The sequence below is a fragment of the Amphiprion ocellaris genome, chromosome 11 (genome assembly GCF_022539595.1).
Source record: "Amphiprion ocellaris isolate individual 3 ecotype Okinawa chromosome 11, ASM2253959v1, whole genome shotgun sequence".
Classification (NCBI taxonomy): domain Eukaryota; kingdom Metazoa; phylum Chordata; class Actinopteri; family Pomacentridae; genus Amphiprion; species Amphiprion ocellaris.
The window spans coordinates 16,447,575-16,472,080 of record NC_072776.1 but is presented as its reverse complement, the minus strand read 5'-3'; the positions used below and the strand labels follow the sequence as shown (position 1 = coordinate 16,472,080).

The following is a 24,506-nucleotide window of genomic DNA, read 5'->3' as shown; positions in this document are numbered from 1 at the left end:
CAACATAGGTTTATATCACTGTTACCTTTTTTTCATTTCCAATGAAACTATCAGTTTTTGTTGTTGAATGCAAAATAATTAACCAAAGGATATATATATATATATATATATATATATATATATATATATGGCGCGGTTACAGCAGTGTCACCAAAGACTGATGCAAACTCAGTTTCATATTGCTGATTCAAAGTCAATGTCAGCATTTTAGCCTTGGCTATATACATTGCAGGATGTGACACAAAGGAGCAATAAAACTCAGTGATATTTTTCTTTACATTTTATATATTCTTAATTACCACAACAGTTGTAAGTACTTATTCTGTGAGAGTTGGCTTCAATTTTCAAAGAAGTTTTTCCATTTGATCCTCTTTTAGACATTGTCTGTCTGATTGCCTGTGTGCTGACATTTTATTTTTTATGTGCATATTATGTCACTGGAAATACTAAATGCAGCGTTTTGTGTGTGTGAGAGAGAGAAAGAGAGAGCCTGTCCAAATCAGCAGCATTAGGTTTCATGAGTCAGACATAGGTGATTAAAAATAATCATAGTCTGGGTTCAGTTTCCATGGCTGTGTGAATCTTGGCACCAGTACGGGATAGCAGATCATTTTCAATACAGTGCTTTGCCCATTCATATTATACTTCTGTGCTCTCCTCAGTGCACTTGGTGAACATGCAATTAAATAGGAGTTGCATGTAAATTGTAGTGCAACACTATGCAACCACTAATCACATGTAAATTCATGTTACTTGGGGATTATAACAAGAAATTATTATTCTAATGGCTTATTCCATTTGATGGATGCAGCGTTTAAAGTGAGATCAGAGAACTGTACATTTTTTTCCATCATATTTCTTTGCAATGCTGGACCAAAATATATCTTATTTCAAATACTATCATTGAAACAATTACGAAGCTGCCTTGTTTTTCCTTGACAGAACAGCCCAAACCCTGCTTTATTGATTACATATAGCAAGTAATATTGCTTGGTTATTCTCAGAATCTTGAAGAATCTCTGAAAAACATTTTATTCGTTTTGTTTTGTAGTTCTTATTTCCCAATATAAAACCAAACCAGTTCTGAGAGAATGGTTAATTCAAATAAAACGGAATTTTTAGCAGTTAAAATGTAAATGTAAAAGGCATCTGCTAATATCCGACAACATGCAGTTCATGACATCTTTCACTTACGCTGCCATTTAAACAACACATTAAATACCATGGTGCATATATCCTAGACGAAGCTCGACCCACACCATTACATTAATCATTAACAACCTTATTTAGTAATGGCTCATGATTACTTGACATTTGCTGCAGCATAAGCCCATTTGTTCGTGGTGAAGTGTGGAGCAAAAACAAAAAACGCACATAGAAAGCAGGTCAATTTGAATATGAAAAACAGCACACAATAGATATAATTCATGCTTTGTTAACATTTCAGTCTCAAAACAGTGAGGCCTGTGAAGCTAGCTCACAGAGCATAAGTTGTGCTGTGAAAATCACAAAATACTCTTGACTCATATACTGTATACACATATCCAGACTCCTGCTCTAACATGAAGTTCTGTTTAATCTGTCATGCATGTGCTGGCTCTCTCATTGTCAATGAAAGAGCTGCTTCAAAGCTCACAATACAATCATAGCTGCCACAGTTATTGCTGCTCACTATTCCATTTCATCCCCCTATAGACTCTGATTCTTAGGTTTTCCCCCAGTATGGCAGTTTGCTGCTCCATGATCTCTCTCCTCACTCTTTCTGCTAAGCTTTTAAATGTGATGTCTCAAGGAAAACTGGATCAGTGTTCTGTATATACCATATTCAGCATGTAATATATAATATACAATTCTCTCTATGCGATTTTACAATCGTTATGTGTGGAATTCAACCCTCCTTCCCACGGCTCAAGTTGGACTTACGCAGAAACCAATTGCTGCTTGAATCAGCAAACACATCAGCAACAGAGCAAAATGAACTGTGATACTTGGTTGTTACCGCCTCCCCCTGTGAGAGTTGAGTGAAAAATTTTAATTGGTAATTTTCAAATCACAAAACCCACAATTTTGATTATAACTCTAACCAGTTTAAGCTGAGGGACTGTTAATTTCACCCACTGTAATGATAACTGTGTCAGCAAACTGACTCAGCTCTCGCTAATTATGGTTCATTTTGAGAAAACAAAAAAAAAACACAAAAAAAGAAACTCTTGGCTGTTGTTTGGCTGGTGTGCTCTGTGCATGCTGGTGGCTGTCGTGCTATTGACACTCACCAAATATGGTTTTGCGGAACAAGAAACTCGCCTTCAAATCATTTTCAATGTTTGTTAAAAAATAAGAAATGGGCTGTAAGCTTGGTTAAATGACCAACAGAGGGTTGATTCTTGCCTGGCATGAGATTTAGAGAGGTAGCTAGCAGGCAACTCAACAGATTTTGGGTGTAAAAGATAGCTAATTAAGAGATTTCTCAAAATCTCTTTAAGCTTTTAAACACATTGTGTAATCATTTTAAACTATGTACAGTAGCCCTGCAACTTGAGAAGACACAGGAAAATAAAGAAAATACAACCAAATCCAAACATCTGCTGCAAATACAGAAAAGTACCAAATACTTGGCTGACACAGAATGCAGCATGGTCATTTGCATTCAACAGATGCAAGCAGGAAATGTCATGAGTCAGACCGTATGACATTATGCAATCAGCGTCCGAATGACATGTTTTTGTGACCGATGTCAGGTGTACATTTATGATTTCACCTCAAACTGGAGCAGAGCTAAAGCAAACGTAATGTTCTCTCAGCTTGCAATGAGCCAATGGACCTCCATGCCAAAGATCATCACCGAGGATGAGAGGTGGGTCCAGGAGTGCAAACCTCACAGCAAACGGCAGCCCTCAGTGTGAGGACTCAGACTGAAGAAAGTGCATCAGGTTATGTGTGCACCAAGAACATGCTTGTCATTTTATTTGACATTCACTGGGTTGTGCACCATCAATTCGTTCCCCGCTGTCAGTGCCAAGCTCTACTGTACCATCCGAGGCGTCTGAGGGCGAGCATTCAGTGTCTTAAGTGTAGCCTGATGGCATGTGTGTGTTCCAGCGGCTGTGCACCCACACACAGTGTTGTGATTATGCATGGGTTTTCTGGCCACAAAACAATCGATGCTTTCCACCCACCCTGCTCATAAGATTTGGCTCCATGTGACTTATTCTTCTCCCCCAGATAATATTTAAGTCGAAGGCATCCGATTTTGCCATAGTGGAGGAGATTATGGCTCATAGCAGATGCTTAAATTGCCTATAGAACAGGCCCTGAAGGTAGTATCCAAGTGTTGCAGGAGCACTGGGAGCAGTGTATTGCTGCACAAGGAGGTTGCTTTGAAAGGTCTGTGGCCAAATCAGGTAATCGGGTGTGGTTATTGCTCTTTAGAAACGTAGTCCTTAAACTTTTTGAATTTCCCTTCTGATGGAATGTGCTGCAGATGTAGAAAAAAAAAATACCAGACCACTTTGCAAATGCAGCGAAAATGGTTCACTAAAAAGCGACAGACATGGCTGGCACACCATAGTGAATCATGAAGCTACCAAAGTCAACTGTCTGACAGCATTAGTAAATTAGCTGAAATTTAAGTTTTGTATTTTTAATGATTTGTTTGACTTTCCTTTGATTCATTTTTCATTACAGATATCTGCTGTTTGCCTTAGTGTTAGTATTTTGCTTATTATCAGCCGACTGATTCAAAAATTCTTAAGAAATGCATCTAATTAACAGTGACACAGATGGCCTTAGCTAGCTTTAACCTTGTTCCTTTCTTCTGCAGCAGGGGGCAATTTCAATTAATGTTAATCAACCAGGAACACATTAGTAATAAAGTTCAAGATACTAGGTTGCTTTTAATTATATTTTGCTAGTTAACCATTAGATGACTTTGGAGATCATTTAAAAGTATCTAGAGTGAACCAAAGCCACACTAACTTAAATTATTTAGATATGTAATCCATCTTTAGGCTGAATGTATTCACTTCACTTTTTGTTGGCTTTCAATTAGTCATGGTTAAAATGTATTTTAAATTTTAACTTTAATGTGCTAATAAATTGGAACTGAAACTGATGCAGTCAGACAGATTCAGCTGTTTCTTTGCAGCCACCAACAAAAACAGAATTGGAGTCCTAGTCTTGCTATTTAAGTTTAAATTCACCATGACAGTGAAAGCATTACAAGTTCAGGCACTCTATATTTCTTAACTTATACCCACTTAAATTTAGATACATGGCAGAAATGTATAGGCTTTGATCTGTGAAAAATGACTTAAAGTGATATATATATATATATATATATATATATATATATATATATATATATATATATATATATCATAACAGGCAAACATTGTTATAATTGCTTCTAGGGGAGACTAGTTTAGTGTGATTACATATTTGATTGGACTTTTTGTGTGAACCTGTGCCAATCCCATTCAGTTCAACAGAAAATTGTCAGCAGAAATAGTCCCCTGAACAAGGCTGAATGTTGCATTGATGAGGTGCAGCTGCCTTTCCTGGTGCACTGTGTTGACAGGCTCTCTAATGTATTTGATCCCAAAATATATGGATCTATTTCTGCCATGTAGGGGTAATCTGGACTTTTATGCAGCAATGATTTCCATGTCATAGCACAACTTGTCAAAGGCAATGTGTTTGCCCTCTGCAGGAGAACGCACTGATTCAAGTCATTTGGGGATTTGAATTATAGTTGCTTTCAGACTCGCACTGGCTGAAAAGTAGCAGAAAAAAAATGTAATTACTAAACATCAAAGTGAGAAAGTATTGTCTCCCCAGTTTATCTCCTGTGGGAAACTCATACCTTAATTGTATTTTTTATGATTCTTGACATTCTGATGCTAAAAATAATACGGGAGATATTAGTATACATTCTTTTCTTTATTTTCTTTTAATAGGCCCTCTGAAAATAAACAATGTCAAACATGCATCTTCCCTCCCACCCTCTGTTTCCGAACAACATTCAATTATCTCACTTGATTAACTTTTCATTACGACAGCTCAAACAAACAAACACTTTTCTCCAGGGTGAAGGAGCCTGTGATAAGTGATGCTCTTGTTCCAAAATGACTAGCCATGAATACAGCTCAATAATTTTTTTAGTGTTTCTCAGTAGGTTGAAAATGTACTGCCATCCAGCCTTGTAGACTCTGACATATTAGCATATTTATTAAATTTTTGCCCCTCTAATGGATGGAACATTTGCAGTAAGTAGTCAAAGTGATCACTTTCCTCTCTCCTGTGCTACGCTGCAATGTGAAGTGCTTTTCAGTGTGTTTCTACCACGCTGCAGTCACTTAAGCAGTGGTTGCAATTCTCTATAGTGTTTTATTTCCTACGCCGGCTTTCAATTCTGATCCATCTGAGGATTTAAAGGTCATTTCCAAGAAGTTTATCAAAGCATTACATGTATTAAACTCATTTTCAATTCTGTGTCAGATTTTGTTGTGCAGTTTGTGAAGTTGAAGTTCCAAGTCTTGTGGTAACATGGGTTCCGACTGACTGCTGCCAGGCCCCACTACACACTATATAAACAGCAGCAGACACTGGCAATCAATATTTCATGCATCTTACTTTGTTCTTCCACAATCTGGCAAGATATTGTCACTCATGTCATTACTCTCTCTAATATGAGGAAACAATCTGGTGTCATCAAATCCTATTACAGCGGATTTTCTTCCTCAGGAGTGGTAAGAATTAAAATTTCATTGTTTGCAGGAAGATTTCGACACCCACACCCATGATGTTTCTTCCAATATTTAAGGGCATGTCAGAAGCCTGGCTATGCACCAGTTCTCAAATCTCTCAGCAAATTGTGCTTTGAGGGATTAACAACGTTTACTGTCACATTTGAGCCCTAGTTTGAGCTACAGGATTACAATTTTTTTTTCTTCAAACTACATGTACATGTGCATGTATCTCTCAATTTCTTGGGAAAATGGTACCTTCTACACCATCCGGACAGCACCGTGTCACATCAAAGCTGGCATACTTAAGCTACTCAGATAAATTTCTAAAGACTTGTCAATAAATTGTGTCACTGCAATCATTGCACATCTTATACAAATAACATTTCCCTGCACACACTTCTTGAATGTTTGAACCCCAGAGAATATATGACCCAATTTCACTGTTGTGAAATCATTCTTGTCACTCCTGCCAACTAGAGGAGACCAACCGCAGCTACAGACCTTGGGAAATGGTTTAGGTTCTAATTTATGCTTGAAAAAACATTAAAAGGTCCTTGACACAGTCATGGGTGCACCTTCTGTGTTGGGTTTGCATTTTAATTTGCTCCCATATTAAATACAGGCCTTGACTGCAAACAGAGTTTTGGGGAAAAGCTGGCCACTCACAGACAAAGGTCAGGGCCGTCCCTAAGGGGAAGTCATAATTAGACCAGATGGGACAATCTGACTGTTAGCCCTGGGTTAGTCTTTTCTCGCCCATGGTGAGACTTCTTGTTAGCATTGGCAAAGGAACAGTGCCACGCTCACCATTCATACTCTGCCATCTGTGTGGCAGAATGTGGAAGGCCTGAGAAACTTCTGCTCAAGCGACCTGATAGACAGAGGCAAGACTTTTTGTTTGACTGATGCTGTGGGGTGGATTTTAGGTCCCAGATTGGCAGAAATTCCTTTCTACCGTGGGTGTGCAGTTCTATGAATCAAAAATAAAATTTTGATACTGAACTCATTTTGACTTTTTCAAACTTTGTGTGAAGTGAATATAACTATGACAGTAGTGCCAGTATTTTTCAAAAAGGGATAGAAATTGTTTTGATTGTTTTTGTAGAAACTGCATAATGGCCCATTCGGTTTGCCTCTTTAGGGGTGATATGACAAACTCTGCTCTGGCTGGTAATTTTAATACTCTGTGGTGAATGTAAACAGTTACTGTAATATGTTTGCATACGGGTAATACAATTGTTACAGTCACTGACCCTCCTTTCATTTGAATTTCATCATGAAATTCCCCACGTCTTAGTCTCCAAATCTCCTCACATCGTCTGAGCTTTAATCCATTTAAGACTTTTAATGCAAGCCAAACCTCTAACTTTATAATTGAATCACTTCAATTTATAAACACTACATTAAAAATGTAGTCCGTGGTAGCAGTTGCTGAGTTCAAGACCTCAGTAGTAGCAGTGGGTACTGGATAGTCATGTGGAACGTCCCATGCAAGCTGCTGACTGACGTTGGGAACAGTATTGTTAGCATTGCCAATCTTTATTGGCCTACTGACTCAAGCCTATGTTATAGCCCTGTGCAGCCTACACTGATACAAGATGTGTTTTGTGTTGGAAATCTTGAGCATGTCTGTTACTGGTCTGTTTCTGAAAGGATCCATTGTGCTGTAAAGTTAGTTCCCGTCATAAAGTGGAAGCTGCCTTTCATGGATCCTCATGAGTTGAAGCCAAGTGACCAGATTATGGAAACTCTTTGCGGTGGTTGTCATGAAACCTCAACAATGTACATGTTATCCTGGGATTCAAATGAACCAAGTGAAGTATGGACAATGGTTGGATTTTTGTCATATCACAGTAGAAAATAATTAGTGCAGTGGTTAATCAGTCCCAAGGCATATATGATTAATCTGCATAGAATGAAAGTGTATTATTTTAAAATTATATTATTCAATTGGATGACAAACTTGCTACATGCTACAATTTTACAGTATCTGTGCTCTAAACTGACAGGTTCCCCTCCCTCATGTGAAAAGTGAAACGCATGGTTTGTGTTAATTTAAGTACATGCTCCACCAGAGACATATTGACATTGCAATTTCCACATTACTGATTGAATTTGAGGGAATCATAACTTTCTCAAACCCCATAACAAAGACGCAGAACAGCCTCTGAGCTTCACACATCTCAACCAACCATATTTTTTTTTCTTTTTAATCAAGCATAGTATGAAAACAGATGGATTTAATTTTGTGCAATTGGTAGAATCATTGTGTTGATACATCTGATTATAGCAAATGACTGCAGTAGACTTCAAATTAGACTGGGCTTGCTGTTGTGAATGCATATGCTTTTTTTCAGACCGTAACATTTGACTGCATATTTTAGTAATTCAAACATTTTGCAAATCAAAGATATTTTACATAGTAAAAGGGAATTGGATGGCTGGCTTACATTATTCTGTTCTATATCCATTTGTTCAGCGACTCATGAATATTTCTGCATGTGCAGTGAGTATTCCTCATTTTAAGGTGCAGTCATTATAGTGTTTAGGGACAAAGCAACGGGTGTTTATTATTTCTCACATCGACTTTATTCTTACAATTTGTAATTTTACTGCACTTTTTCCATAGATGGATGGATGGATGGATGGATGGATGGATGGATGGATGGATGGATGGATGGATGGATGGATGGATGGATGGATGGATGGATGGATGGATGGATGGATGGATGGATGGATGGATAGATAGATAGATAGATAGATAGATAGATAGATAGATAGATAGATAGATAGATAGATAGATAGATAGATAGATAGATAGATAGATAGATAGATAGATAGATATCACAGTAAACTAAGGCTTTTGCAGAGAAATCAAAGCATGTTTCTTCTACGTACAGCATATTTGCAGACCGTAGTATCACGGTTACTACATGCACTTTGTTATTGACTCATGTTCTCAGAGGTAGCATTGCATAGCTTTAGATATATGAAAAGCATCTAGGAGGCTCAGTGGCAGATATAAAATCCCTGCAGCACTCTGTGTTTGCCAAGAGGGAAAGCTGATCATCTGGTGTCTTTGAGCAGATATAAGGATTAGTTTTGAATATCTGCAGGCCGGCATGCAGTCATTTTGCATACTGCCTCACAACAGGGAAGCGTGCTCGTTATCATACCATGTGAGGAGTGATAATGCACAGGTCACTTGGGGTCCACACGCAAGTTTGAGAATGGCTAAACAGAGATGGCTGGAAAGAGCATCAATTTTTGACCTGCCTGTTGGGGTTGACAAGTTTTTCTTTCAAAAGTACCCACTATTTCAGTCTACCTTTTCCAGCCAACATTTTAGGAAAGAATTTCCATTGTGATGCATGGTTTTTAATATTTTTTCATGATAAAAAGATGAAAAAAAATGCTGTTTTCAGCAGTCTGTATAGCATATGGATGTGACCATACATCATGGAGCAGAAATAAAATCAGCAAACTTATACAGTACATCACAATTATGCAGTCTGGAGAATCCCAGGCCACTTTCTGGTCTGTATGAGAATCAATCACAGATAGCGTTTAGTTAGCAGTGAGGCTACAGTTTCAGATTGCAGCTTTCTTTTACCTCCCTGCTATTGCGCCGTCGTGGCAGGTTTCAGGTGGAGAAGCTGTTTCATACAAAGCCATTGTTTTTCTTTGATTTCATTGACATACAGTGTATTCAAAGTGCACGGCAATCAGAATGGACAGAGGAAGTCTGTTTCTATGCACCCATTCAAATGCTAATGTGTCAGAAAGATAACAGCCGGTAACACTGTATCTATCCAAGCAGACAAATTTTACTGGCATGTGGCTTTTTGTAGATGAGTGTAATTTTGGTTACTTTCAACCTGCGCCTTTTTTTTTACCCGTTGAATTGAATGTTTTGTTGTGCAGCTTTACATTGCTCCACTATGCCAGAAAGGCTTCCTTGTAGTTTATCCCAGTTTGTCCAGAACAATTTGACTCCATATAAGCCCATAACACCCAAAAACACCACCTCGTCCTTTGAGATTCATCGACTACTTGACTGCTTGGCTTTCCTGCCAGCTGTTCCAATTTAAAATGAAGTTTGAATGCAGCATCAGATGGAGTGATCTACGTGAAATTTACCTGACATATCAAATAGATTATAGTATGTAATGTCATTTTCACAAAGTGAAGTCATGTGATTGATGTGTTGAAACCACTTTCCAGCTGTGACTGTCAACATGACAGTAATGACATCCAGCTTTCATTGCAGCTACCAAACAGAAAGGAATTTATTAAAAGTGAGATTTTAAAGATGCCATCCTGTTAAAAATGAAGCTTTTTATCTTGTAACATATCCATATGGTGTGTTTTTTTATATGCTGAAGGACACATCATGAGTCAGACAGTCAGAGTTGCATATGTAACAAACACAAGGAAGCAGTCCCATCCGCCCGTGTGGTGGTGCTTTCTGTCATTCTTTGAAAACTATTTCCAGTTTGAACATTTACAGCTGAATAACTCTGACACTACAACTTGCGCTGCGTAGTGTATTCTGATCTGGAGTTAATTTCTGAGGGAAAGAAAAGTTTTTTTCTACTGTATTAGGAATGGCAGAGCAATTACTAGATAAATGTGAGGCATTCAGAGCTGAGCAAAGCAAAATGGGGTAAGCGGTTTTGTGTCAATTCATAATCAGCACCACGTTCAGCCATGTCAGCCGTGGTTGCATTAAGAAATGCTATAACGGTGCTAACCAAGACACTGACTCGGTTTCACATGATAAAACTTTAATGGTCTCTCATTAAACTGGGCTGAAAATGCATCTTGGACATAGCCAGAAATCCAGAAGCTGCATGTTTTTGTGAATGCTTTATTTGTGTCATGTGGGACTGGGAATTCATTGTTTTTGACTGTTTCATACAGACAAATTGAAAAACAACTCTCCTTATATTAAAGTAGGTTAAAAAGGATGCAAGCTCCTGAAATTTTATATTTTTGCTCTTGTGGTGCTGACAAAACATGATAAGAGTTATATAAGGTAGTGCAGTTACAGGCATTAATTTATCTTAAATACCAACAGATCAAGGAAACTGCCTTCTGAATTTGACTCAACAGATGTGCTTCCCTGTGATGATCTCTTCTTTATACATAACTAGTTATTCATTACTTTCATAAAAAATGCAATCTGGTTGCATTACCTTCCCTGCAAAACCTATTACCCAATGCAAATTAGTTGCATAAGAACATGAAGCCATGGGAGACAAGCTTATATCTCCCCCAGTGCAACAGGTATCGGAACAAACTTCAACATTTAAGAAGGGTTTCTTGCAGGTAATACTACATACACATTGGAACTGTGCTGACCTTGCAAACCTTTTTTTGCTTGCTGGTAGTTTAAAAGCTCATTTTCTCATAAGGACATTAACTCGGCTCCAAGAGGTAGCATAAATTCTGTCTGTCTGTCCGTTTGGGTGGAATGAAACAGAAATTACTTTGTGAAAATCTCTCCACCATAATGTGTTGGAAACTTCCATTTTCTATACAGTAGAGCAGAGTAGTTGAAGGAGTCGGAGAACAATTTGTCCTCAGACTGCATCACTGAGCTCTTTTTACATTGTCAAAAACAACTGCGGTGTCTCACACAAAATATTATCTGCACACAGGGGCTTGCAGGTTTAAAATCACTCTAAAAGATGAGATGTCTTTTGAACACATAACTGCATCTTAAGACTTCTCTAAAATTATTGAAGGCTGATTTCTTGTTACTAATGGCAACATCAGTGGAATAACAGTATGTAGGCTTCTGTTTTCAATTTTGATCACCTGAGGCAAAATGCAAAACTATAACTCAACATTTCTTTTTTTTCTTGTGAATATGTACATATAATTAATGTAAAAAGGGGGATTCAGGTGTAATACTTTGTAGGGACCTCTGTCAGAATTATATCACCACCCACATTCATTAACGTTTGTCTCAGTTACCACCCACAATCATCCAATAATCCAATCCAAACTTTCCACCTAGCCAGAACAATTTTGATATCAACTTCTAGGAAAACATATTATTGCACGTCTCAGACATGCCGGTGTGTGGTTTAGCAGAGCAAAAGAATGCCAATTTACCTCGGCATCCGAATGTGTGTAAAAGTCTGCGTTATTGTCACCATTTTGGTGTCACAAAGGATCCTCTTTTGCAGTCAGTGTCAGCAGCTTGAATGTACAAAGACTAAGTATTTCCTTGGAGTTTCCCAAGAGTTGCTGGCTACAGTGGAGTGGGGTCTGTCTCCCTCTCAGTCTCTCTCCCCAGAAAATTTCAAAAATTTCTTGTTCCCCAAAAAAGGCCTTTTTGTATGATTGTGACATGTACATTATTTTTCAGTTTTGGATAACCTAGTTCACCGCTTGCCTTTGTACCATTTGAAGCTATTCATTGGACTACAACTATTTAGATTTCAATTAAAAATTGGAATGTATGTTTTGAAAGAAAAGCTTTTTTTCAATGAAGACAACAAATAAATTAATCAGAAATCAGAAATACGGTTTAGACATTGTCAAAACACTGATGCACACTCCAGCCCAGTAGGTGGCGGTAATGCACCTAAAGTCTGTTTGCCAGCAGCGAAAAACATACACAGGAACGCTGCCAGCGCGCAAGAAAAGTTGGTGAACAGTGATGGAAGACGAGACCGCTTTGAGCTTGTTGGGCTGAAAGTTTTCTTTTAAAGATGTTCCCGATGGCAACTTGGACAAAGGCGTGGTTGCGTGCAAATTGTGCAAAAAAGAGTTTTCTTATCACCGCAGCACTTCAAGCCTACGGTATCACCTCAATGCAAAACACGTTGCTGTTAGCACCAGAGCTAACGTTAGTTGCGACGCTCCTGCTACCGGTAAACAGTATAGCGAGACCATAATAGACCTCTTTTCAAGACACTCAAAGTGCTTGAGTTTATAAAAAGTCTTAAAATGTTGGATATAGTAGCTATAATTGCACTTTGAGTTTGCAGGAGTAATCTGTGAATGTAGTAGACGGATGAAAAATGCACAGAAATACAAATCAAACAAACATTTTTGTTACTACTCCGCCAAGGGGGCGGAGAATCAGCAGTTATGTGACGATCGACGTTTGTCTGTCCGTCTTTTAATAACTTAATTATAAACTTTTATTAAAAAACATTATTTTTTATAAATAAAAAAATGATATTCCTAAAAAAAACCCATCAAAATTACACCATTTATCAGACCCAGAAATTGTGAAAACAGAATGAAACTATGCATTTTCAATATTTTGAAGGTCCTTGAGCTACTTCTGCTTATGTGCCATACAGTCGAAAAACCTCAATAAATCCAGACTTTAAACCATCAGTCACTTTTTTTCTGTCCCATTTAAAACAATTTTTTAAAGAAATTTTAAATTATAAACACATTTCTGTTCATTGATTCATCTGTCAACCAAAATTTATTTGAATTGAAAACCTTTACTTATTGTCAAATACTGCTATTTGACAAAAATGTGGTTAATCACGAGCCTCTAATAAATTAGATTTTTTTTTAAAAAATTGTGTCCAACCACTAACGCACACATATACATATGATTTTTGACAGTAGTGCTTGGAATCATGATTTTGTCTCATGCTTTGTCATTGCGGTCTCATTACGACTCAGTGTGTTTAGTGTGCTCTAACTTCACTGGGCAATTTTGGATAATGGCATTTATAGTGTAGAAAACCCTACATCACAGCTGCACTCTTGTAGAGTAATGGAGTGTAGAATAGAAGCAAAATGATTAAAGTCAACAACATATCCTTTAAACACAGGACAGTAACCCCATACCTTTTAGAAATAGTTTGTTCCCATATCCTTTTTCAAGTGCATCAAGCTTCGCTTTTTTTTTTGTTTTTTTTTTCCCCTCCACCCCAGAATCATTTCACCAGTGTGAGTCAGTGAGGAGTATTATTAAATGTCTAAGCAGGCTCATTGTGGTCCACAGGCTACTGGGCATTTACCATTCTAATACTCCTGTGTTTGCTTGCTCTCCATCACTTCAAAAATAATGTTTGCCCCAAAATGAAATTTCTGTCATTTTGCATTCAACTCCCTGCCAGTCAAAGCTCCTCTGAGGGCTTCATAAAAACCAAATACACAGAAAGTTCGCCCCTGTAGTTCCATCTAAAAACTCTCTGAAGCTCTCACAGGTAACAGGGATGCTGTTTACAGCCTGCATATTTTATCAGTAACAGAGTTTTGTGAACAGTTGAGTGACGTTTAGACTATTTTCATTGTGAAATTATCAAATTCACTGACATTTTAATACAGGTTAACAACAGTGAATTAGCTGTGTGTGTGTGTGTGTGAGAGAGAGAGAGAGAGAGAGAGTGTGTGTGTGTGTGTGTGTGTGTGTGTGTGTGTGTGTGTGTGTGTGCCTACCTTCAGCTTGTTAGTTAGCAGTCAGTCATCTTTATGTACTTTTTGCTATATCCTTTTTTCCTTTCACTAGTAAACTGTTTTTCTGATTAGCAGTTGACATATTGGTCTCCAAGACACACTCACTGAGATTCATTTATTCCAAACTATCAGCTGCACCATTTATCTTCATGTGTTAGTGAGCTAGTTAGAAGAAAAGATGGTGCAATGAAAAAACAACTTTTAATAATTCGCTAAGTGTTTAAAATTGTGTGATCAACTGACATCACATTATTCCAACTCTTAAAAATCATCTTTAAAAAGTCTTAAAAGTCAGTCACGAAGCAGTGCTAACTAAAGCTTTGATTGTCATCTAGTTCCCAGTATTCTATTGAATGTAAATACATCCTGTCAGGAGATGATTTAGTTCATTGCAGCAGTGTTTCATAATGTCTCGAAATGGTAAGCACAAAAAAGACCCAGGATAATCAATGCGAGCCTTTATCTTTTGAGCCGCGAGTTGACATTAATTAATGTTCAGCGGTGGCATATCTGTCTTTGTACTATTAAAGCTTTGTTTTGAGGCTTATACTTTCCTCCGTGCCATTTAATCATTTATTGTGCTGAAAGTTGATTGTGCCATTATTATTAGCTGTTCTAATGCTGTACAGAGCATCAAAACCGATCACAACATTCAGAAAATACACAGGAAACAATGATGCTGGTGCTTCCTGAGGGCTGCTACCAGTCAATCAGTTTGTCAACTGAAAGCTTTGAACAAGTTCTAATTGGGACGCTTAGACTGCTGGGTTGCCTTTTATATGGAGTTTATGAAACGTACAATTTAAGGTTATTTAAACTTTAAACTAACAAATGATTTGATACTCTCCATCTACACACCTACCATTTGACATTTAATAATCACATTAAATAAATTCAGTGACATTTCTTTCAGTTCCCTCCTGTACTGATTCCATAGGATAATCAATGCAAGCCTTTATCTTTTGGACCATGAGTTGACATTAACTCACGGTTAATTTATTATTTTATTTACATAAAAAAACATGCATTAAAATAATTTCCAGTATGTTCATATTATTTTTATTTCATCCAGTGAATCATACAGGCTTTTCTCTATGAACAGTGTCCAGGTTGTGATGGTCAGCCTGACTTTTTTTTTTCTTTTTTACTACACGACAAAAGAACAGTTGTGACAGAAAGAGCCATGACAAGAAGAAAATCCCAAAGTAATTTCCCAAATAAAAAATAATTTCCCATTCCACCTACCCTTTCACCCTTCCCTTTTTCTTCAATCCTCACTTTTTCCTCTCTTTCTCTCTCCCCCCGCAGAGCTCCTGTCAGCCTGCCACGAGCTCCGGTGCCGCTATGGCTGCGTCATGACGAGAAACGGCACCTTCTGTTTCTGCGCTGACGGCTTTGAGGTCGGCGAGGACGGAACGAGCTGCAGAGGTAGGATTCTTCAGCGCTGGTGGGGGGGCCTTCTGCCATGGATCGCTTCCCCCTTTCTCCTCTCTCTTCCCCTCACCAATCTCTCCTTTTGCCCTCGGCCAGACTTCCTTCAGATGAATAAGCAGGCGTTGCTGGGCATATGAGAACCATCTGTCTGCAGGCAGGGCCTCGTGCACAGTGAATTACACCCCCAGCGCACATACATGCACACGTACATTATATACGTAGCGCACAGTTTCTTGTTGTGTTTTTCTTCTTTATGCTCTTCGTATGTGCCACAGGCCAAGTTTCTGACAGCCAGCAAGGAAGACAGGATTTTTTGCTGTCAAAGGTGCCTCGAGTGTCTCGTGTCTTACTTCGACTCTGCACATACTTTCTACCAAAGACTTGGCATAAAATTGCACAATTACGCTGGCGGAAGAGGTTCAACAGAGTAGCCATGCTTTCTGAATTTGATTTTGTTGGGGAAGACATGAGACGGAGCAGTTTATGGGGTACTGCAGCTCCAAAAAAGCCTCATTGGTTATAGAAGTAATTATGCCTGAGGTGCCAGAGTGAGGCCACATTAAGTATACTTTATGTATTTGGGTCATGTTTGAGCACACCTAATTTGTTACAAATGACTCTCTTCTTTTTTCCATAAGATCATGATGAATGCGCCATGTATGGTGCATGCAGCCAAACCTGCACGAACACCTACGGGTCATACAGATGCAGCTGCACAGAGGGATACATCCTGCAGCCTGACAGGATATCTTGCAAAGCCAAACAAGGTGAGCGGCACACTTGCATGGGGAAACAACATAATCTGCATAGTATGTATGTTTCACTTCTAATAATAAACAGGGCGGTTTTGTTCAACCGGAGTGGAATTCTTTGCTTATGGTCACGTTAGTGTTCACGGGAATCGGTAGGGCAAGATTAATGTGGTTTAACAATGACCACATCCATCACCCACATGGGAATGGGTAGATGTGGTCAGGCCAGGATAATGATAAAATTAATGAGCATGAGATTTTAAGTGGGCGCAGTCTGGAGTATTTTGTGCGGAGACAATGTTCAGCATCACCGTGATTTATGTTAATGCTCAATGCTGTTAACAAATCTGTCCTGATGAGTAAAACAGCCTACTTACTGCAGAAATTAAACAACAAAAGACGCATTGTGTTCTGGTGGTCTGCAAAATAAACAAGCTCTACCTTGTACAATATATATATTTAAGTCATGCATTGAACCATAAAGTAAAGTACTTTTTTTTTTTAGGTTGTCGTCATCATGGCATATATGGGTTGAAAATAGCTGAAGGCGCAGTACACCTTGTTGGGGAGAACGCCACTGTTGTAGCTTTTAATCACTGTGACTGGTGTCCTACCAGGAATAAACTGAATATGATTACCCATAAACTTAACTGAACCCAGTGCTCACATGCATTAATATTAATTTAGCAGAGAGCGATAGTGGTACAAGGATAACTATGGGGTTACCATTAGTTGTAAAAGCTCATGAATATAAATTTTCGATAGAGCTCTCAGAGGCCAGAAGATGAGGAGCAGCAGGGTATGAAAAAGATATTAACGCGCTGAGTGTAAGACTGAAGTTAGAGCTCTGCAACACACATTTTTCTTTTTGGGATTTAATCTTGATTTAATCTCTTCTCATTTGGCTTAGACCTAAGTAAAAGATATTTTTGTATTCGTACTCCCAACATAAATCTGACAGCACCCTGATGGTTTTCATTTTTGGTTGATCATGTACTTTCAAGTATAAAACTGTAAAGGATTCAAGGGTGGTTTGATGTCATGTTGCAAGAAAATACCTTTATTCAAAAGATTCAAACTACATTTATTGTCAGCAATTGTGTGGATACCCAGATATAAATATACAAAAGGGTGTCAAATTAAACCCCTACAATGAGGGGTTTTGGTGAGACGCTGAGAGGGGCATTTTGCTAGCATGGTTCGGGTCCACTTGCTGACCTTAGAGGGTCACTGCAAATCAAAACAAAGTTGTTCGGAGTGATCACCCTTCTCCTATGATGAAACATTTCTATCCTGATGAGAGTGGTCTCTTCCAGGATGATATTGCCCCCATCCAAAGGGCACAATGGGTCACTGAATGGTTTGATGAAAATGTTGTGAATCATATGCTATGGCCTTCACAGTCACTAGATCTCAAACCAATTGAACACCTATGGGAGCCTTTGGACCAATGAGTTAGACATCGCTCTCTACTGCTATCATTAAAACAACAAATAAGGCAAGTTTCAGAGATTTGGGGTGTCATTACTAAGGCATACTAAAGGAGCTCTGATGGCATGTGGTGACCTGCTAAGGCACTATTTGGTTTTCCTTTAGTTTGTCACCCATTTGTATATTTGTATATCATGAAAAAAACAAGTCCTTCTCTCAACACTTTCTCTCTTTTCTACTGTCTGCGGCAATCTACTCATTACTCTGTCCCAAGCCCATTTGTTCCTGCTGAAGACATTCAGCTGAACAAATTAAAAGACATTTGGTGTACAAGTGAGTGTTTCTCCAAGCAGAAAATTGTCAAAATAAATTACAGCACCCTTGTTCATTGTGATGAAGCAATATATAATGTAGTATACTGGATGTACCTCATTTTTTATTGTCTTTCATAATTTTTGGTAAAGAATGGCGCCAAACTTTACGTTACATCAAGCTTTGTCTGTCACTCAATACCTGTTAGTAGGGTCTTTTCATAGGACTTTTTGAGAATAAGAAAAATGTAGAATATTGCTAGCCCTATAATTAGAATTAGAGCAGACCTCTATCAAAATGTCTCGTCAAAACCTCATCTACCCCCTACTGCGGGAGAAAAATGTACCTGAGTCATGCACTGGCAGTTATGTGGCCAGACATTCTGATTTATCGCCTATATTAGGAGGGTAGCCCTTGACTTGAACTTGTGTGGAAGATTGGGATAAATAAGGGCCCTATTCTGGGGGTGAACCTGATGTCAGAGAATGTGCACGGTCAATTAAGCCCATAAAGCAGCTTATTTCGGTTTTACCACCGTGGACTATTGTTCCATGAGTCCAAGCAGAAGGATGGGCTGGGAAAAAGTGAAGTCTGCTACCCGAGTTAATGCTTATGTTTCTCATTTTGTTGCGTTAGTTCAAATTGATCCATTCTGAAAATCATTTTTAAGTGCACTGGTGCTGTGTTGTCCAGTGGTACAGTTAGATTTTATTACATGTGTGGAGGATTTTTACTTCATTGATTGCATCGCAAGTACTTTGGACACTTTTTTTTTCATAATTATGGCAGCTGTTACTATTTGCCAACACTTAAATCTCCCCAAATTAGACAGGAAAGTTTTCCCTAAGCCTTTCCTGTCCTGTGGGTGCCATGCATTATGGTAAAATGTAGTATTAATTGACACAGTAAAATGATCAATACAGTTGAATAAAAATAAATCTAATCCATAGTTAACATGTTTTAAGGATTAATCAGTGAAGCATACATAATACATAATACACACCTTTCTTTAAAGCCCTGTTTTGGGGGTAAGACGGATGAACTGATATGAAGTATCTATGAATGCATAACTCAGGTTCACTAAATTTTTTCATTTTTACTTTTTAATTGCATGTTCTTTGTTGTTATGAGATTTGGTGAAGCCTTAATTATGCTCCCTTGTAGACACCATGAATTTGTAATTGCCACCATTATACAGTCTCACATATGTGAAGCAGATTATAGTGTATGTGTTCTATACATACACAGACCTGCATTAGCATGTGCAATATTGTACTTGACAGCACATTTGCCATGTGGAGACAAATATGTGGCATGAATGTGGAAAGCGGGGCTGCACAGTGGCGTAGTGGTTAGCACGTTCGCCTTGCAGCGAGAAGATCCCTGGTTCGCGTCCCGGCTTTCCCGGGATCTTTCTGCATGGAGTTTGCATGTTCTCCCTGTGCATGCGTGGGTTTTCTCCGGGTACTCCGGCTTCCTCCCACAGTCCAAAAATATGCTGAGGTTAATTGATCATTCTAAATTGCCCGTAGGTGTGAATGTGAGAGTGATTGTTTGTCTCTGTATGTGGCCCTGCGACAGACTGGTGACCTGTCTAGGGTGTCCCCTGCCTTCACCTGAGTCAGCTGGGATAGACTCCACCCCCCCCGCGACCCTAGTGAGGATTAAGCGGTGTATAGATAATGGATGGATGGATGGAATGTGGAAAGCAAAACACTGGCCATGTGTCTTATTTCCACATTGTCCTGTTTATGTATACGGGTCAGGCGTCTATTCATTCCTGGGGGAACCTCTGCAATCTCTGTTGTGTTTGTAAAACTCCTCCATCCTTTTTCTCCTTGCCTCAAATACATAAATAAAATTTTAACTTTTGTGTTGCACTTTTGAGGGACCAGACTATGTGCAAGGAAGTTGGAAATATAAGTTCGTCACCAGGCTATTCAGCTCCTTGACTAAAATTGTGTAAATGTAAGATGTAAACAAAATTAGTTTAGGTAGTTTACCACATGCTGACTGTGTAGTGAAACAAAATAAATGACAACGCTATCAGAGTCCATTGCACAGCTGCTTACGCAGACAACGAATGGGAAGCGTAGAAACGACGAATCCTCGGGTCTACGTGCAAACATACAAGTCAAAAATGTGCCTGCGACTCTACTGCAAGGACAGTAGTGTGCATGTGCTAAACACGTAGATACACCCTATTGCATCTGTATTGAACGGAGTCCTAACAGCAGACTATAAAGTAATATTAGCAACAGCTGTGCATTCGTGGTGTCTGCAGCTGCTTTGTGTACATGTTTCAAAGGAGCAAAATCAAGGCTTTAATCAGAAAACCTGTAAACCCTGTCTGTAATTACACGCTACCTTTTTTTGAAAGTGTGTTATAGTTGCATGGGGTAAAAAACAAAAACAAACAAAAAAACAACTGTGAGTAGTTGACTTTTTCAGTAATAGAAGAATGAATAGATGGATGGTACACCTGCAAGAGATTAGAAGAATGTATCATATCATTGGTTTATCAGATAAATATGAACTTTTCATAGCCATAGTGCAAGTTCAAGACTGCTGACTTTAAAACTGTCTAAAACACATTATTACATTGAATTACAAATATGTTATACAGCATTTATTAACTGTTTGAAAACTAGATATGAAAGCTGCATAATAAGAATTGATAAGACCTTGATAAGCACTTCAAAATGTCATCATCTGTTCACAACTACACTATAGTGTCTCTTGAACAGTAAAAATGATTCCACTGGTATAAAGACACACAAAACCTTACTTATTTTCCTTTTCACTCCAGATCCTGGTGACAGCCGTCCGGTGCTTCTCATTGGTGGCTCAGATCGTATTGTCATCACCCAGCTAAATGGAACAGGCCTTCAGCCTCTGAGATCTCTGAGTGTAAATGGAACATTGGCATTGGATTTCCAGCACAACCAGGAAAACATATGCTGGGCCCTGTCCACAGAGTCATCTGGGCAACTCCGCTGTGCTGTAATAAGGAATCTGCGTGGATTCACACGGGAACAGGAAATCAGAACACAACAAAGTTTGCAACGTACGTGTTCATCTGTTCCTACTTTCTCTCTCTCACATGCTCCTTTTCTCTTCCTCACTGTTCGGTTGTATTTGAGTGACTCCCTGTTCTCAAATGGGGAAAACTCTCACCTACAAGAATGGAGGTTAAGAGTGCATCTTTGCAGCTGAGGTACACGTCACCCAGCGCACTCTCTCACACACAGACTCACTTCTGTTCTCCTGCTCTTTCGCTTTGTCTCTTTTCTCCACACTCTTACCTGCAAGCTTTTTCTCTATCTCCTCATTATCTGTGCGCTTTAAGGCAGGTTAGCCTCAGCAGTTTTGGTTTTGACCTTTATCCTACAGCTGTCAGTCAAGCCTGCAGGCTACACCAGCTTTGCTACTTCAAAAGTGCTCCTTTTTCCTTATCTAGTGGAGATTCTCACAGGCATCAAACACTTCTGACATTAAATTTTGTGGACTCTCACTTGCTATGTGTCCTGTTTTCTATGTCTAAACTGTTGCTGTTGTTTACCACCGGTAAATAATGGAACTGCAAACAAGAATCTGTAGTTTAGAAGTGTCACATTATGAAATAATATAATCATTTAAGAAAAATGATAGAAACTTGTCAGGAAATCAGAATTCTCAGTGGTCATGGTATAATTCAAAAGGGCTCTAAAAGCTATGATGTCTTCTGTGATTCCAAAAATAACCTTGATGTATCATCAGTTTTATCTTAGCTTGCTTTTGGAGACAGTATGTTAACAGAAGCTCTGTATTTTTACTTGGGGCCATTAAGTTTCACAGATGTGGCCATTCAGGCAGTCGAACAGTCTGAGAAAAGATGAGTTGCATTGTGGGAGCTGCAGGATTACTGGTATTATTTTCGAAGCTTTACTAAGAACTAAAAGTTGGACTATCCAGACCCCCTGTCGCTCTCTTTTCGTCATTATTTTTTGTCTCTCTGGTTGTCGTGGAAACTGTTGAAAAATGTAACCCCCTTTCTTTCTGTTGCAGATGTGGAGCAGATGGCCATTGACTGGCTGACAGGAAACGTGTATTTTGTTGACCGTGCCACTGATAAGATATTTGTTTGTAACCATGGTGGGGACACATGTGTGACTATTCTACAGCTAGACCTAACGAATCCTAAAGGAATAGCTCTGGATCCTCTCATGGGGTGAGTATTCTGCACCCTAGATGAAACAACCTTTCTCCCAAAAGGCTCATTTATCATCATATATCTTTTGTTAAGTAAAAAAAAAAAGAGATTTTACTATTCATAACAACTGACTCATCGGTAGTAATGTGAGCGAGTTACAGTGAAAGGATTTAAATGATTCCCTGTCCTTCGACTTTTTTATCTTTTTTAATCTTTGAGCTGTGTAATTTGGTGGATAGCTGGTGATGGTTCAGACAGCTTCTACTGTCTAGAAATTCATTTGTATTCACTGATTTCGCCCCTCATCCCACAGAAGAAAATGGCCCTGCAGGACTTTCCATTAGAGGATTTTTGTCTCTGAAGATCACGCACATACAAAAACAGCTGAACAACAGTGGAGGAAAACATATTCTCACACTGCTCTCAGTGAAGTCTATAACATTTACAGCATGGGACTGACAGTGTCAGAGATTACAGTGTTGCAGAATTTATTATTTAGGTTTCTTTGCAGTTTACTGTGTCAAAGTGCAGAAAAACAGCAAAACATTTCGAATAAACTGCATGCACCAGAATGTGAACCAATTAACAGCGGCTCCGTCTTGTTGCACTCTTCTTTCTGGTTAGCCAGGGAAGAGCAGAGTTATTATATTGCAAGGTCACAAGGACAGGCTCGGAGTCAAGGCAAATTTTTAATAACACTCCTTTTTTGATGGGAATTGGGAGATCATTATGCAGCTAATAACAATCAGAAAACTGTTCTCGAAGGAAAAGCGTGTGCCATTGGTAATGGTGCTTGTTGCACGGTAATGATCATCTCCGAACTTCAGGAACAATGGGAGCATCTCGCTGCTCTACAGCAACTGTTTTAAACTGTCATGGCCAGCCCCTATGAGGAAAAGAAAATATAAACCTTCATTATCTTAACATATAATTAATTTGATGGTAGAGAAAGAACTACATTGCCTCTTTGTGGATTTCTTCTTTATAAAGGGTGCTTTAATCAGCAGCTTGGGTTACCACTATAAGCCACTGGGTCTAATCAAAATAATTAGCTGCTGGTTTCTTAATGGCATGGACAGTTTTGATTTGGTTGGCTGCGTCTCTCTGTTCTCATTAAATGCAGGTCAGCCATCGGAAAGCAATATGGCTTATAGTAAATATAGTGCAGGCTAGAATTTCTCTTTAAGCTCACTCCCGGTGATGTAAGTCAGGCTGCGTTTAAAGCCATTTTGTTGTGATCACACATGACACACACACGTTAGTGCCCATTCTGTAGTTATAAGGTGAGGATTGTACAGATGCAGAGTCTGCTGGGCCACAAGGGAGCTGGGTTTGCAGGTCGCAGGCTAGATTGACCGTTTATAACACAGAGGTTTTTTCAAATCTTCTTCCTGACTCTAATTGGTGAGAAATAGGTACAGCTGTTTCTGAAAAAGCGAGCCTGAGAGAGGTCTGTCAGCCTGGAGCAATGGAGTGAAAACAAAAGAAATCGGGGAGGTGTTAGATAGCAGCACAGCGTGGGGAACACTGTTTATAGAATATGCCCGGGTTTGGCTCTCCGTTCTCGATCTCACTGCTTCTCTTACTATTGGATAAGGCATTTTAACTTTGCTGTGTTGTGATGGACAATCTTTTTCCCCCCTCTACCCTAATAGGAGAAGAGTTTGATGGATGGTAAGGCTTGTTTATCACCTAAAAGATTTTTTTTTCTCTTTTTATCAGCAACAGTGAAGCTTCCTACAGGTCCAATTTTACTTCAGCTTATGTAGCAATGATGGGAAAAGATGTACTCTCTTTTTGAATATCCATTGCTGTCCTGCAAGTTTAATGCAGCTTTGATGATGTAGTATGGATGTTAGATTCTCTGGTGTGTGTTGACTGGTGCAAGATTCAAGATTTTATGTTAGCATTACAACACTGAATCAACCCCGTCCCAGGAAATTAAGTATACATTAATCTGATTTGCCAAAAAGATTTGGGGGGAAATGTAGCTGCTGCCTGGAACATAATTAGTGCCAACATTTAGAGTTTTCTGTACCAAACTTCACAGCAACCCCAAATAGTTGTCAGAGCCCAAAACAGCTAATGGCATTCTGCTGGTGGACTACAAGAAATCAGGCAATGACCAAAGTAAAAATTTAATGACAGTCTTATAAACCACAATCTTAAAACCTTCAAGTTTCTTCCACAATCAAA

The 24,506-nt window shown here is 38.8% G+C and overlaps 1 protein-coding gene across 9 annotated transcripts in view; it reads left to right on the top strand.

Annotated features, from left to right (window-relative positions):
* The window catches only part of lrp1bb (low density lipoprotein receptor-related protein 1Bb), a 279,672-nt gene that overhangs the window by 108,351 nt on the left and 146,815 nt on the right, over positions 1-24,506 (top strand). For all 9 annotated transcript variants that reach the window (XM_035952736.2, XM_055015178.1, XM_035952733.2 and 6 more), the window contains 4 exons: positions 15,498-15,617; positions 16,262-16,390; positions 20,928-21,185; positions 22,166-22,328. In XM_035952736.2, coding sequence (XP_035808629.2) covers positions 15,498-15,617; positions 16,262-16,390; positions 20,928-21,185; positions 22,166-22,328 — 670 coding nt within the window. The remainder of the gene's footprint in view (positions 1-15,497; positions 15,618-16,261; positions 16,391-20,927; positions 21,186-22,165; positions 22,329-24,506) is intronic.